General features: G+C 39.7%; 3 protein-coding genes across 4 annotated transcripts; 1 reads left to right on the top strand and 2 right to left on the bottom strand.

Annotated features, from left to right (window-relative positions):
* Positions 1–395: 395 nt before the first annotated feature.
* On the bottom strand, positions 396–1,839 carry hes6 (hes family bHLH transcription factor 6). The gene is made up of 4 exons (XM_085438694.1): positions 1,704–1,839; positions 1,543–1,629; positions 1,359–1,440; positions 396–1,035 (listed from the first exon to the last, which is right to left on the bottom strand). The coding sequence occupies exons 1-4, from the start codon at positions 1,779–1,781 to the stop codon at positions 620–622; spliced, it is 663 nt and encodes a 220-aa protein (XP_085294820.1). The 5' UTR covers positions 1,782–1,839; the 3' UTR covers positions 396–619.
* On the top strand, positions 1,558–8,588 carry itm2cb (integral membrane protein 2Cb). Of its 2 annotated transcripts, XM_085438692.1 has the most exons (8): positions 1,558–1,637; positions 1,715–2,093; positions 3,645–3,915; positions 5,744–5,881; positions 5,996–6,187; positions 6,284–6,394; positions 6,553–6,703; positions 7,399–8,588. In XM_085438692.1, the coding sequence occupies exons 3-8, from the start codon at positions 3,829–3,831 to the stop codon at positions 7,488–7,490; spliced, it is 771 nt and encodes a 256-aa protein (XP_085294818.1). In that variant the 5' UTR covers positions 1,558–1,637; positions 1,715–2,093; positions 3,645–3,828; the 3' UTR covers positions 7,491–8,588. The 2 variants fall into 2 exon arrangements, with proteins under 2 accessions (XP_085294818.1, XP_085294819.1); XM_085438693.1 differs by lacking the exons at positions 1,558–1,637; positions 1,715–2,093 and having other exon boundaries at positions 3,569–3,915.
* Positions 8,589–9,900: 1,312 nt separating this feature from the next.
* Positions 9,901–13,671, bottom strand: LOC146687706 (G protein-coupled receptor 55). Its single transcript, XM_085439737.1, has 3 exons — positions 13,623–13,671; positions 11,813–12,575; positions 9,901–11,101 (listed from the first exon to the last, which is right to left on the bottom strand). Exons 1-3 carry the CDS (start codon positions 13,625–13,627, stop codon positions 10,877–10,879), a joined length of 993 nt encoding a protein of 330 aa, XP_085295863.1. The 5' UTR covers positions 13,628–13,671; the 3' UTR covers positions 9,901–10,876.
* Between the last annotated feature and the right edge of the window lie 1,833 nt (positions 13,672–15,504).

The raw sequence follows: 15,504 nt of genomic DNA, 5'->3' as shown, positions 1-15,504 counted from the left end.
ATAAATTCCATTTGTCAAGTTCTCAACCAGGACTATATAAGGAGGGAGTGAGTGGATTACTCATTTCACACCTCACAAATGCCTACGACGTGCTAAGGGATCTTGGAGAGCCTGTGCACACAAATGGTCCACAATTGCAGAGTAATAACAAATATCTTGGAAACAGCCGTGGGTGGGTGGTTAGTGGGATTCTTGTGTGTGAAATGAGGTTTTTTTTTCTCCTGAAGAGTCTGCTGCACAAATGGAGTACAAGTCTTTTTTTTCCCCCCTAAAATATTTATTTAAAAGTTTTAGCTTAACTTAGATGAGGTAGCCTACTAGCAGTCAACTGACATGTATAAATAGAATTTTCAACAGATCCTAATTAGGAAATAATTTACACACACTCATATTAGTGCATTTCTGGTGGGGGTCTACTTTCTATACAGCAGTTATATTGAACAAGTACATATTTACATAAGTCAGCAGGCCCAAACAAGGTCACTAAGCTCTGTAAAGATATATTAGAATATCTTTACGAAGAGTTTATCTGATGCCCATTCAGGCAGTGTTGGCCTATTTCTAACCCAAGCTATTGTTTCGGCAAAAAAACCCAAACTCCTATTCCACCTTAAATTGTCTACCATGGTCTCCACAGAGCTTTAGAGCAAGTTAGGCAGGGCAACGCTTCTTGACCGTCTGCCTCCTCAGAAGAAGAAACCTGGCTTTGCTCTGAGTCGGTCTCATCCAGGTCAGAGCAGAGGTCGTCGCTGGAGGTGGTGGAGGGTGCCGGGGACACCAGGGCTGTGTGAATGCTCTCAGACAGGGACCAAGTGCTGCTATAGCAAGGGCTGTCCGCTACGATGTCCGGGAGCATCACTCGGTGGTACTCGTTGTTGTTAAGTGGCATACTCTCCAGAAGGTGCTTCAACAGCTCCGCTGCCACTGTTGGGTCAATCCCCGGGTAGTAGGACACAAATGTGTGAACGTCGTGCATACACTGGATGTATCCGGCAGCGAAACGCTCACAGGCCTCCCGGTGTACAGCGTCTGCTTCTGTGGACAGACAGATGGAAACGACCGTTAAACCTTAGTTTCTAACGTGTAATTACTAACAGACACTCTGTGCTCTGATTGGCTGCGCCACGGTCGAAGCGCACCTGTGGCGGCCACAGTACAGTTGATTAAAATATTAATCCGCCAAGAGCAATGAATTAATCAGTAGTTTTACTAGTTATAAAGAACTATATTACTTGGCGGAAGAATGATTTGTAAATTGTATTACTGTTTATATGTCTCTTTTTTTTTAAATTAAGCTTATGGTTAATACTGTACACTCAAGTAAATAAAGTTAAATAAGGTTTATATGTACGGTTTACCTTGAGCACGCCTTTGAAGAGTGCCTTCCACTCGTTTCACTGTCATCTCCAGCACTTCGGCATTCTCCATCTTTGACTGTAACTGCAGCAACAAACATCAGGAACACAAGCTAGCTTAGCCACAACACACTCATCAGTTTAATTGCTGTTGAGCAATGGCGCTACATAAACAACAGCAACTTACGTCTTCGTCGGCGATAAGGACTCTGAGTTCTTGTAAACTTTCATTGATGCGAGCCCTTCTTTTCTTCTCAACCAGAGGTTTTCTTATCTACAACAGTAAGGAAAACTGAGTTGTTTTTCCCCCAGTTCAAAGTAGCTCTGAATCCTCACATGGGATCTTACCTTTCTGTCAGGTCTGACCCCACCGCAATCATCCACTCTGTCCAGGCCGTGTGTGCTGCTGCTGCTGATGGGGGCCATGTTTTTGCAGGCGCTGCCAGGAGCCGACCAGACTGGAGGTTGGTTAGTTGGTGTGTAATCCAAAGAGCCGTTAGAGGCCGTCAGTGGGACAGATGGCCGGGGCGATCCCAGCAGCAGTGAGCACAGAGTGGAGGAAACTGGGTGGGGTGGGGAATGCACTGTGTGCAGTGGGTTCATTTGCATGTGAATTGTTGAACGAGCAACGACCCCCCAACACATGTGGTCACTTTAAATTGTGTCACACACGATGTCTTAACCATGGAGCAGCATGCAGACATAAGAGTGCAAAATATGGACAAAGAGGCTGCAAAGGTAATGTCAACAACTCTGAAGGTTTTAGTTTGTAGTGGGTGAAAGAAAATAGTTTTATTTTGGAAAAGCAAAACATAACCGGAGGTTTAGCTTTTGACCACATTCAATCAATTTTGGTAAACATGTTACTTATATTAAATTCAGTTTTATTTATTTATTTATTTATTGATTGATTGATTGATTGATTGGTAATTTATTTCAAACATGTAAACAATATACAGGTACATATAGAAAAGAAAATAAGAGAGAAAAAAAATACTATACAAAAAAATCAATACATTTCAATATTGCTACCGTTCTGATTAATTTACATGTTGAAAGGGAGTGGGAAGAAGTAAACACTTATTTATATAGTGCTAAATCATAACAATCGCCTCAAAGCCACCTTTTTACTCAAATTGAGCACTCATAGTGCTTTCTACTACAAGTCTCATTCACTCAGTCTCACGTATACACATCCATACTATGCTTTTCTGTATGTGCTTTTTCTAAAATTTTACACACATTCAGATCAGCATCAATTTGGGGTTCACTCTGCCACTTGAGCCACAGCTCCTAGGGCTATAGACCGTATGTTTGCCAGTCCACACATTCATGTCTTTTGGAGCTTGTGAGGCATCACCCCATCTATAGTACTAGATGGGTCCCGGAGAATATGGACCACTCTTATGTGTAAAGCGCCTGGAACCTCTTTAAAAGTTATCAAGACCAGAAAACAGTGATGACACTGTGGAGAGTAGATCATCCCTATTGCATTAGGACTTCACTTTGCTGTGGTGTGGGTTGTAACCCTTTAAGGACACGCTTCTATCACTAACTATCAGCTCAAATTTCCTATATTGTCTAATTCATTGCTGCAAGTCTTATGTCTGTAGTGACTCATAGATGCTGTAATGATTACTGAGGCAAGGAGATGAGAGCTGTGTGTACACCATGGCTGTAAAAAATGTGCATATATTACTGATTAGCATATTTCTTGTGATGTTCACTAGAAAGAAATGAATAATTTAATGTTACTATATATTAGTAACTGTTACTGTATATTAGAATCGTATTATAGATTCTTAATCTGTCTTACAAAGTACATTTTGTGACCACATTCATATAAATTAGATTATATGGCATATTAACCAAGTAATACACCTTGTAAAATATTATATATGCATTGATGAGCCTATGGACATCTGAGCAGCATTATCTCTCTTACTACTAAGTAGTGCTGACCTATTGATAACTTTATTGCAGTGTAGTAGCTGGATCAGCCAGTTTGAAACATCACAATATTTCCGGATGGTAGTGTTGAGAACATTGAGAATAGAAGATTCAGCTTTAAATAAAATACGGAAAGCACTTCCATATTGGGCGCTTGTCTTCAAAATAAGGGCACTTGGTAGCCAAATATCCTCAAAATCGAGGTAAATTTAGCATTTTTTCCACTAAAGCCGCTTTAAATGTTTAATTATATTCACCAGGAAGCAACTAAGCTCACAGTCTGTTATTTTTAGCGTTTTTCTAAAAGTCGAAGACCGATAGCGGCTCTTATTTTGACAGCGGCGAGGCGGCTTTTCCCTGAGACCCACACACTGCTTGTTCGTCAGAGAAGACGCTCTTGTGAGGTCACCGAGGCCCGGGGGCGAGCCTGGTCCGGCGCTATATAATCTTCCCGGTCCGGTGGACGAAACCAGCGCACTGAATCAGACAGGAGACAAAGCAAGCACACACTGAGCAAACAAACATGGTGAAGATCACTTTCCAGCCAGTGTCGGCGCAGAAGCCCGAAAAAGACAACGATGAGGACAAGATCATTATACCTCAGGCTCACGTGAGTTTGCACACTTTGTCTTTGTTTCATGCTGCGGCATTTGTCCTTTGTCTCGTTATAGCATAAGTAGATTTTTATTTCTGCATAGGCTATAGCTTACAAAAAAATAAAGTTTGATATAATTAGTTTCGCTTTCCTTGTCCATGCATCATGGCATTTAATGGGATTGGATTTTATGTGATTAACATGATTATAAAGAAAAGCCAGTGACTGCTTAAAGTTAGATATTGCATTTGTTTTCTTAAAAAATATAATTACACCCTTATCTACAAGCTTAAAGGTTAATAAAGGCAGTGGTAGTGTTTCTGAGCCTAAAAAAGTTTTATTGTGCATTAATATTACAACAAGGGAACAGCCCCAGCATTGCAATGCAATCCCACCTATGGGATGTTGGTATTACATCACCTTGTTTAGCCACAGCTAGGAGGCACACTGCAGAAGAGGCAGTCCTGTATACATGTGGGCAATTGGCAGAAAGAGGACATCATTTTACCAAGTTGTTCATAAAGTGTGCATGTATAAGATAAAAATCTCAGGCTTCTCGCTGTCAGCGTACAGATAGCCTTGGGCTTGTTTATTCTTTTGTCGCTGTGAGGAAACAATAGAGCTGTCAGATGTGGATACTGCACTAGTCTGTAATGTCACGGTGTTATACCACGTGTGTCCTGCAGGTAGTGCCGGAGAGCAGATGAGAATGAGCGGTAGTAATCAAGCAGCAAAGTGTGTGTGTAAAGGCAGCTTAACCCTCCCGAAACTAGCAGTATAAAAAGTCAGTCTCGGTTTGACCTAGCTGTTTTATAGCTCCTGCTTTCGATGAATATATTAGAGGAGATAAAACTTGGAAAATTCAGAGTTTATTTCAAAAAAATTGAGGAGTTTAGTTCTGTCTCAATTTCAGTTCTGCAACACTTTCAGTCTCCAGTTCTCAAACATGTAATTTAACTACATAGATGTAGTTTCTCAAACACTGATTTTTTTTCCTTGCTTGTGTAAAGTGGGGTTTGCAGAACGGCTTGTACCTGCGTTAGCTGAGTGGGAAGTCAGATCTGTCACCAGCTTTTCTTAGCCTCCTTTCTGGACTTCATCCCCAGAGTTGAACATAATTAGATATTTGGCACATAATGGATGTTCACATAAAGCTTCTCGTCTTTTTTTCCCCCCTAGCACACTGCACAGATGACGCACCTATCACTTCTGCAGACATATTTTACCAATGCTCGTTACGTCAACAGAAGGATGTGAAAGGCTGTGTGGATTTCCATTGGCTGCTATGGCAGGCTAGGCGTCAGAGCCAATGTGTGTAGATCTATTAATACGCCCGCCTCTGAGGGACTCCTGCTCTACGCAACTGTCCTCATTTTTAACTCCCACCAAGGGAGTTAAGACTTAATATCTGCAAATATGGAGCGTGGAAGTAGGCCTCTAAGAATAGACCCAGACGGCCACGTGCCAGCATCTTCGTCAGAGCATGCTTCCGCTCACCATAGCAACAGTAGTAGGGAGAGGCAGCAGATTGACTGAGAGACTGTGGGTGGGCATCTGGCGTGCTTTATTCATGTCCGTCGTACGTCTACCAGATCTCAACTTGGCACTTGCTTCTTTTCAAAATTAACTCTGTTACAAATTTGGCTTTTGGGTATGAAAGTAAAGCAGTGTGAGTGTGATAGGATTAGATACAAATATTTCACACTGCACAAAGCAAATTCAGAGTTGCAGTGCATCATTTAAACTACTCTTAAAAACTTTCACACACTACTATGAAAAGAACCAGGATGTAGGATAAGATCTAAGATCTGAACTCTAACCAGTCTGCTTTTTCTTTTTACAGGGGCAGTCGGTTCACCCAGTCAGGCCAAAGAAGCCTTTTCCAACCGGCCTGTGCTGCCTTGCCTTGGGCCTGGCAGTTTTCTTGATAGGACTGGTGTTGGCGTCTGTCTTTATCTATCGCCACTACTATATACCTCAGGTTAGTCAGCAATTACCCCTCTTTTCTTAAATAACATCCTGAACACAGTGGGTAAAAATCACACAGCTGAAAGTAAACGTCATATGCTGACACAGCTCTGTTGCATCCCATTAGCAGATCCCAGAAGACAGTTTGTTCCATTGTCGGGTTATCTTTGAGGACTCTGTGTATGCTCCTCTGAGGGGGCGGCAAGAACTCGAGGAAAACGTCGGCATCTACCTTGAAGACAACTACGAGCAGATCAGCGTACCCGTGCCACGTTTTGGTGGCAGCGATCCCGCCGATATCATCCACGACTTTCAGAGGGTAGGTGTTTGTCTTTGCGTGTTTTTTCCTCTCATTACACTTGTTTGTAAGCGTTTGATTAAGGCATAACACGATTTCTCTCTTTCTCTGTTCCAGGGCCTTACAGCTTATCACGACATCGCACTGGACAAATGCTACATCACCGAGCTGAACACAACCTTAGTGATGCCACCACGCAACCTGTGGGAGCTGCTCGTCAATGTCAAGGTGAGACACGCAGTGGATTAGCTGTTAATGCCACTTGTGGTTGTAAGAGATAAATGGCTGTCTGAGAGTGAAGGACAGTGTGTTCCCACTTTCCTGTTGGCAGCGTTCCTCCCACAGACCGATCAGTCGAGTGATTCATTTTTGTCTCTTTGCCACAGAGAGGGACGTACCTTCCTCAGACCTACATCATCCAGGAGGAGATGATGGTGACGGGGAGGGTGAGGAACATGAGGCAGCTGGGCCCTTTCATTCACAGGCTCTGTTACGGCAGAGAAACTTACCGCCTCAGACGCCGCAGCCAGCGCCAACGTGAGTTGACATATTCACTTCCTTTTCCAGTCTGTTCGGAGTATATATGAAATGTTAAATAATGTAGTGACATGTGCAGGATTGCTTCCGCTTTTCGTCACCCTCTTTTTCACACCAGCTCTTGTCAGATGTTGAGTCAAGTGACGTGTGCTGGTTTGCTGTAAATTCTGTACCTGAGGAGGAAAATGTTCCTCCACTGAGTCACAGGGAATCCAGTGTCCAGAGTTGGTGTGTAGGAGTAAAGAGAGAGTGACAGAAAAGCAAATATCAACGGGGACCATATAGGGTCTTCCTTTGAACACTTGAGACAGTGCGTCTGCAGTGTAACATGCTGCTGTACCAGCTTGTGAGCCTGAATATTATTGTGTGTGTGTGTGTTTGTGTGGGCTCAGCCTGGGAACTTCCTGCTATGTGAGTCACTTGTAGTGCAGTGGACACATCCACACACTCTGTGGAGGTGTTTGTGATTCGGATGAGTGATATCTGTGTCGTCGCTGCCTTTGATTGGGTTTAGAGCTTCAGAAATGATGCAACAAACTTCCCCCTGCGTACATATATGGACGTGATTTGTGGGGATGGCTTCTGCTGATTCAAAATGGACGTTGTAGGCAGAGTAGCTTGAGAAAGCATGTGAACAAATGTCCGCTTTCGATTCTGAACAGATTTTCTAAATGCGTCGTGTTTTCCTCTTCCAGGTATTGAGAGGCGTGAGACCAAGAATTGTCACAGCATCCGCCACTTTGAGAACACTTTTGTGGTCGAGACTGTGATCTGCGACCGGTTCTAAATCTGAGGTGGAAATCACAGCCATCCAACACTGAAGCCAATTTAAACCATACCTCTTGAATTCCTTAAGCGTTAAACTGCACTTTAAGAGCAAGCGTTTGTCTCGTAGTTTTAGTTTCAGATCCAGTTGGAATGTTTTTGTTTATGCTTTTATTTTTTTGAAATGTCCGTGTACTATGTTAATGTCTTTTTAATTTAAACGGATTCCTGGATAATGTTATAGATTTGTTTCGATATATCTGTAGCTTGTCATGTCGTGCAGAACGTGTTAACCTGTGCATGTAAGTTTGTGACATTTACATCAATGGACTTGATTTCATTTCATTTTTATACTTGTCCTCGTATTTTTTCAATTAAGTTATTTTTAGTTACTTTTTTTGTTGTTGTTTTGAATGTCGGAAGATGGCGAAACATACCTCATGTAGTTAAGATATTACTTTGCTGGTTGATATCATAATGAGTGGTGTATATAACTTTGACTAAGCAATATATTCTGTACATTGATTTTCTTCTTAATTTCATATTGTTACATGCATAGATTTTTATCTGAGATCAACTTGTTTTGTGGATGATCATTTCTTTCTTGTTTGCCTTTTAGTTTTGTTCTTCTCACACTTTCCTACTCCTTGGATATAAACGGCTTTAGACTGTAATTAGTAGCAGTGCTGTAGAAGGACAGAAGGAACCAAAGTCTGCAGTCAGGGATGCTACAAGCTTGGTTTTAAGGACATATGAATTATTTATAAAGAACGCTTTATAGTCTAGATCACTTACTGTAGATGATATCAAAGGCTAAAAACTCACGTTGTCTTGCTCTTCCTCCTCTTCACTCAGATTTGCCTGTTGTCTTCAGCTCTTGCCATTTCCCAATCTTTCCTATCTTGGCATTATAATGTTCTCTGATGTTTCGTCCCAGCTTAAAAAAGGAAAAGATTTTGGGCTGTCTTTCTGATGTATAAGTTGGAGTAAATCTGATTCTGTTGAGAGAGAGAGATCTGTGATCTGTTGTCATATTTCACTGTCTTGGGTACTGTATTTCGCTGTACAGTCAATTTTTCTTGTAAAATCTTGCTGCTTTGAGAATAAATTATCAAACTTTCTTGGTCATGTTTTGAATGTTCTTCACCAACAGTTTCGGTGGCTCATAATCACTGTGTAGGCTGTGGGTTAGATCAATTGGAGATTGGCTGAACAGTACTGATAAAAGTAGGAGAACCAACACAGCATTACACTGCCTTTGTGGCATTCTCACCGAAATGGAACAAAAATACAGTGATAATATCTGAAAGTTTTCATCTGCAGCTTTGTTATCAATTAAACATCATAATCTGTTCAGGTTATTTCCCTTCAAAACTGATGAGTAATACTTTTGTGATTTGATCAGCCTACTTTACAATGTCTCATTTAATAGTGTACATTTTTAAATATTCAGCAGTTACTATAGTTACAAAAATGCAATATTTAGGTAAAAGTTTAGTTTCCGGCTGCATTTCATTAATTAAATATTTAGGATAAATATTCATAATATTCACTCATAAATCCTTTTTGTTTTTGTCTTCACATTGTTTTTATTTTGACTTTAAACTTATGAAGAAAAGGAAAACAGCCCAGACCGACAAACTCCGTGGGTTGGCTCAAGATGCAGGGATCACAAAAGTATTTTACAAGTAAAAATACAATTGAGTACAAAATGCAGAAACTTAAATTATAATAAAATAAAGTTTCAATATGCAGGTAATGCAATGAAACCAGCATATGATGGTTTCAAAGAGAGCTTTTCACACATTTTTATGAAAGATATATACATTAAATACAACATTATGGTACGGTTAAGCCACAAGTGAGGCACGCTGTCATAAAACACAAAATGACCCTTCAACATCGGCAACATATGGTCAGCGACAGCTCTGTGTGCTTCATAAGCAGCTTTCCATTTGACTTTTCATGTGACAGCATTCACATAAACCCAAACAGTAATATGAAAACAGTTCTTTCAGCAGTGACCTACGCATGGCCGGGACTACATACTTACGGTTTTTAAACATTTCAATAAAACTATTATGCACCTAAGGTTGCAATCTAAAAATAAAATACAAAGTTCAGTACAGCTAAATATGAAATGCTACAGCTAACAATATCAGTTTATAAACAAAGCAAAAAAAGCATACGAAGTCAGTTTTCATCTGCAAAACTATAAACAGATCACTTAATGCAATAATCATAAATGCTTTAGTCCTCTCTTATAATAATGTCACTTTTAATATTTTTTTTATATTATATTTTTTTAGTATAATTTATGAGATTTAAAAGACAGAAAATGAATGCAAAATCTATTAACAACGCACAAAAAAATCCTCTCTACTCTTCCTCAGGCCGTGTTTATTTCTATATTTGACTGTTGCTGTATTTACATTTAATTATTATTTAATAAATATAGATGATATTGTTACTTATTTTGCAGTGAGAATTTTTTACAACCATTTAGGATCCATTGTATTATTTAATGTTTTAAAAAATGAAATGAACCACTGAAATTATTGCTAATGTTTCGTTTTTAGTTTCATATGTTTAAAGCTATACCTGTGGATGTGATTTATAAACCCTGATTCATCTGTGTACTCATCAAGGAAATATGCATATTTGAATTGTAATTAATTAGATATATTGGCATAATTTCGTTTTGTTTACTTTTTATGTAAATCTGCATTTCATAGATTAGAGATTCACGACTAAAATATGCTTATTATTACGGTTAGCTACCTTTTTTGAATATAAAAAAAATAATTATGCATCTGTTAAATTCGTTTAGTCTGAAACAATTAATCTATTTTGTCTTTGATGAGAATTCTGACTAATAAGAGCCGTCTTTGTGCATGTTTGATTTCAGTCCTAGATAATATCACAAAGGCATTTTTGAACTGCCCGCCAGTATCAGTTTTTAGTTCTTTAAAATGAGTCATGCTGCCTGTCCCTGTCACTTTCTCACTCATTGTTGGTTTGCAGGTTTGAGTGACCTTTTCATGCTTTTAATGATTTTTTAAAGCATGTCAGACTGTGGCTTTTTAGTTCATGGGTTGTTTTGCAGCCTTCATTTAACGCATTAGAGCGCTTTGAGGTTAGAGAGGTGCCTACTGGCTTCCTGCTGCTGGATCAGATCATACAGCCTTGCATTCAGCTGTGTGGTTAATTTAGATTACACTCTGACCTGCTTCCTTACGAGCAGGTTAATTACTTTTAGTGCGTGACACTATGCTTATCAGCTATTGGGTCCACTATTGACTTGTCTCCAGCTTTACTGCTCTGATACAAAACAAGGTTTTAGCCTCGTTTTGCTATATTAACACAACATAACATCACATCAGTGATCCTCTAGGGACAGTTTTTGTCTCAACTTGACTCGCCTCTCTCCCGTTCAGAAGTGCTGTTGGTGGCTCTCCTTTGGCTCAGTATTGACATCCTTAAGCTGTGTCTGGTGTTCCTCACTTCATGGGCAATAAAGTAGTAGCACATGGCGTCCAGACAGCAGGTGATGTTTGACAGGCACATAGCAATCTGTATGAACAGGCTGAGATTGGCCTTGGTGCCACAGTCCTGAAATGCTCCTTGATGCACCTGCAAGTATGTGTGTTAAGGAAACAGTTTACCATCAAAGAATCATGTGTGACACTTTTGGTTTGTAGCAGAGGTAGCATTGCAGTGTGAAGCGCAGGTCCTATCTGTGAATTTTCCTATGAAGATCCTCTCTGTGCATATCTGCAGTACTTACACATGCTTACGCACTTGCCATACTCTCCAGTTTGATAATTAATTTCTAATAATTTCTAATAACGTCAACTTTTGAAGAAGAATTTTATTGCAAGTATCAAAATTAAACACAAGTACCCCTCAACAAATACCCCAGTGGTTACAACCATTTAGGCTTGTTTTGTCATATCACATGTGCTACTGACATAAAAAGCGCTGCTGAGTCATAACATTTGCAGCATCCTCCCCCCCCCTGAATTTTTCTGATGATTACTCAACATAAATCTCAAATCAAAGTAAAAAAGCTGCAGAAAGTTAAATGTTTTTAACTGAAATATTAATAAGCTTTTTTTTTCTTTATAAAATAGGTTCAGTACACATTATATTTTTCTGATTCAGGCTACCCAGTGGATTATAAGGAGTTCGAGACTTTAAACATCAAAATTTTAAATGTTTACCTGCTGAAATAAATGTGATAAAGGACAGCTACTAAATGGACCCTAAGGTGATATGCTTTGGACTGTTGTTTCAGTTTCTTTACACTTAAAATGAGCATAAAATGAGCCTTGAGTTTCTCACCAGAAATTGCAGGAAGATGGCTAGGTGGCTCGGAGTGAAAGGCACCAGGAACGCGCACAGCCCGCTGTAGATGATCTTCACACAGGCCCGGCTCTGTGGGCTGTGCTGACCAGACTGCTGAAGTGTCCAGATGATCTGAACTGAACAGAAAACCACCACCAGTGCAGGCACAATGAACCCAAACACCTGCACACTGATGATGATGGGAGGTTTCCAGCCTTCCGGTGAAAACTCGTGGAAACAATGAAATGTGTTGCTCTTGCTTTTCCTGAAGTTACAGATGACTGGAATGACTGATGCAGACACAAGCATCCACACGGCTATACAAGTTGCCATAGCTGCTTTGGGTGAACGCAACTGCTTGGATTTAAACGGATGACAGATAGCCACCCATCTATCTACAGCTATACACATAATGATGTATATGCTTCCATATATCCCATAAAAATAAAGCCCTTCCAAAATTGAACACAGTCCGTGGAAGCTGGCGGGCCACTTGTGATTAGTGGCATGCATTTTGAAGGGAAGAATCAACAGGAGAACCAAGTCCATCAAAGCCAAGTTTATCATGTAGATAGCAGAAATAGCAGATTCAGTCTTTTTTCGCAGAAGGCCGCAGAACACCGCCAGCGCTGCAATATTGAGAATCAGACCGACGACAAATATAGGAATATAGAAGACCAGCTCCAAAACTTTCATCACTTCATCCACGTGGTCGAACTCTTTACTGCAGTTCACTGACATGTTGTTGGTCATGATGTCACTGCAATATAACAGTTGGATTCAATTTTATCTCAACATCTCTGCCAGGATTTCAAAGAACAGTTTAAGTTGTCTTTCCTGTTTTTGTTACTCGTTTCCACACAGAAACGGCAGTATGATACACCACTATACCAAGCCACTAGAAACCTCTCAGCTGTGTGGGTACAGGAACTGTGAACTTGTTTTTTTGTTTCTGGTATAAACAACATAGCAAACAAGAGCACCGTGAACATTATTAACCTTTAGCCTCCTGATTCTCATGAAAGTAGTAGCAATGGTAGTCTTAGTAAAGTACAGGCCGGAGTAACTTTCATTTTACTTCGACATTTAGAAACAAATTGTGAATATATTATGATCAAGATTTCAAAGGAAATGACTTTCTGTTATTGTATTAGTTTTGCAATCTGCGACAGCACAGTTAAGTGGTTCTCTATTTGAGGTTATTTGTTTGGACACTAACAATATTCCCATTTACCTCGGAGTGTTTACTGATTTAATATCAGTTGAAAACAAATGAACAGGTGGTTCGTCACATGTTCTACTCTTCATTGCGTTGGTGTCAGGTTGTGATGGACAAACCTGACACCTGTTCTATTTTGAGTGAAGCCATGGTTTTACAGGAAAATCCCAAATACATCTCTGACATGAGTGTCTGTGCATCGAGTTGACACTCAACTGAAATAAACCTAATGTAAAAAAACAGGCAGGTTTTGACTGCGTGTACTACGTGTCGCTGGCTGCAGAGTCCCTCCTTACAGCGAGCAAGCTGAAGGCCCTTTGCACTCAGATCAAAATAATTTGCATGAAGATAAAAAAAGCACATTATATATACAATGAAACCTGACTTTTAACGTAAGCATTAATTAGAAGTAAATAAGTAAATAAAATTTAAAAATAGATAAATAAATGAAATATGTCTTGTAATTTAAGTTCCTCACGTTTGACTCATCATCTACATGTAACTGCAGCACTTTTAACATCTAACCTGGCGTTCTTTTGCGACCAGCTAACATGTAGTGGAAAATGTGAAATCTAGTTGTGTTCTTACCTCATGCCAGTCAAGTTTCAGTGTGTCTGACTGTCTGCGCGGTGCCAGACGCACTTCTCCTTTTCAAACCTTTGTTGTTTCATCACCACTTCCTGACTGTGCCACACATCATGCATGTGTTCAAATATGCATTATAGCTGTTTAAAATCAAAGTAACATGAACCTGCCCTGCACGTCTGCTGGAACTCTATTTTTGTGTAAACATCTGAAGAAACTAGCAGCAGCACTCACGATGATTATGTTTATGTTTAAGTGGCAAGATATTTTCCTAAAATGACTGTGGGCTTTATCCTGATAGGCTGCTTACCCCTCTCTATCATAATGGACTTTCTTTTTTTTTTTTTACTTTGACTGGGTTGGACAAAAGATAAAATCTACGTGCTGTGACTTAGCCGTTTCATGTTGATGTTTGATTTGAGTAGTTGTAGGCCTGTAAGGCTACATGACTGGCCTATGATATTACAAATCCACTGCACCACATTGCAATTTAAGGTAAATGTGCCTTTAAGGTTAGAATTACGCAACACAGACTACTAGCTAATTTGCATTATCAGCTAATCTATGCCAGTAGCTACTTTAAGAAGTGTGGCTTTGGTGCTTTAAATCAGAAAAGTTTATTTTGTCTTGTAATACTTTCAGTTTTAGGTTTGGGTTGGTTTACGCTGTGAGAGATAACAAGAGGTACCTGTTATTGGTTCAGATATGCTCCTGAAGGCTTGGTTAAAGGTTATATAAAAAATTTAGACAGTATAAAAACATGGGCACATGACTATTATGATCTCAGTCACTCATTTTGGGTCATACTGAATAGAAGATGAAGTTTCATTTGAAAATCTTGGTCATTCCTAGTTTTAAAATGGAGGATTGTCAGTGATATGAAACTGCAAAGTCATTAGCTAACCACTTGCGAATGACAAGTCATGACCCAGGGAGAGACGGTTTCAGTCAGACCCACCCTTTCCTCATCACATCTGGGGGGAGGGGGGGTTGCAACCAAGATGGCAATGTTGCTCAAAATGGGACTTAAGAAACCAATGGGTGGCATCATGTCAGCTACATCCACCTTTTATCCTGCCTGTGACCAGAACCCAAAGTGTGACCTTTCCCTAAATCAAAATAAATGGTTTTGTTGCCAGAACCTAACTAAAATGTGTGGCCTTCTTGGTATTTATTGTTTTAGTCTTGATCTGCATGTTTGATTTGGCAAGGATTTTATGACGGGCGTCCTTTCTAATGCAACCCTCTCCATTTATCCCTACTCCAGACCAGCCCTTGTGTGGCTAGGGGACATAATATTTATCGCCTAAAAATTAAAACCTAATATGGTAAATATTGTAGTACTTGCACATTTGCTCAACAAGTGAAAGATTTCCTAGTCGGATCGTGAGAGAAGTCACAAATTTCTTGACGTCAAGATGAAGTGTTATTGTTATTTATCCTTAGTAAAATCTGAACATCTGTGGCTTTTTAAAGAAATCCATCCTCGTTGTTTGATATATTTCACTAAAATAGTAGCAGTGAGCTAGTCGGACACACTGGAGAAATCCAACAGCTGTTGAGAAATTTTAAGTTGAACCAAAGTGGTAAGCCAACCTAGTGACCAGCAGACCAACTTTACCATCTTAAGTTCTGCAGTCTTAGCAAAGGATACGCTACAAGGTAGAACACATATCAGATGTAGACACAGGCTGCTGAAAATGAATCAAGCTGAGGAAACTGTTATTGATAAAAAATCTTGCCTAATACCACAAGTTTTTTTCATTCTCTTGCGGTTTGTTTCCTCAAACTTGGAATTTCCATCATTATTTACAAATTGATTTGCATGAATCGTAAGAGATATGAATATAATGTGAATGTAGATTTATATAATATAAGATGTAAC

Source organism: Copadichromis virginalis, linkage group LG18, assembly GCF_057382275.1.
Source record: "Copadichromis virginalis isolate Kocher_CV1m ecotype Utaka linkage group LG18, C_Virginalis_male_GT1.1, whole genome shotgun sequence".
Lineage (NCBI taxonomy): Eukaryota > Metazoa > Chordata > Actinopteri > Cichliformes > Cichlidae > Copadichromis > Copadichromis virginalis.
This window is presented reverse-complemented; position numbering and strand designations above follow the sequence as displayed.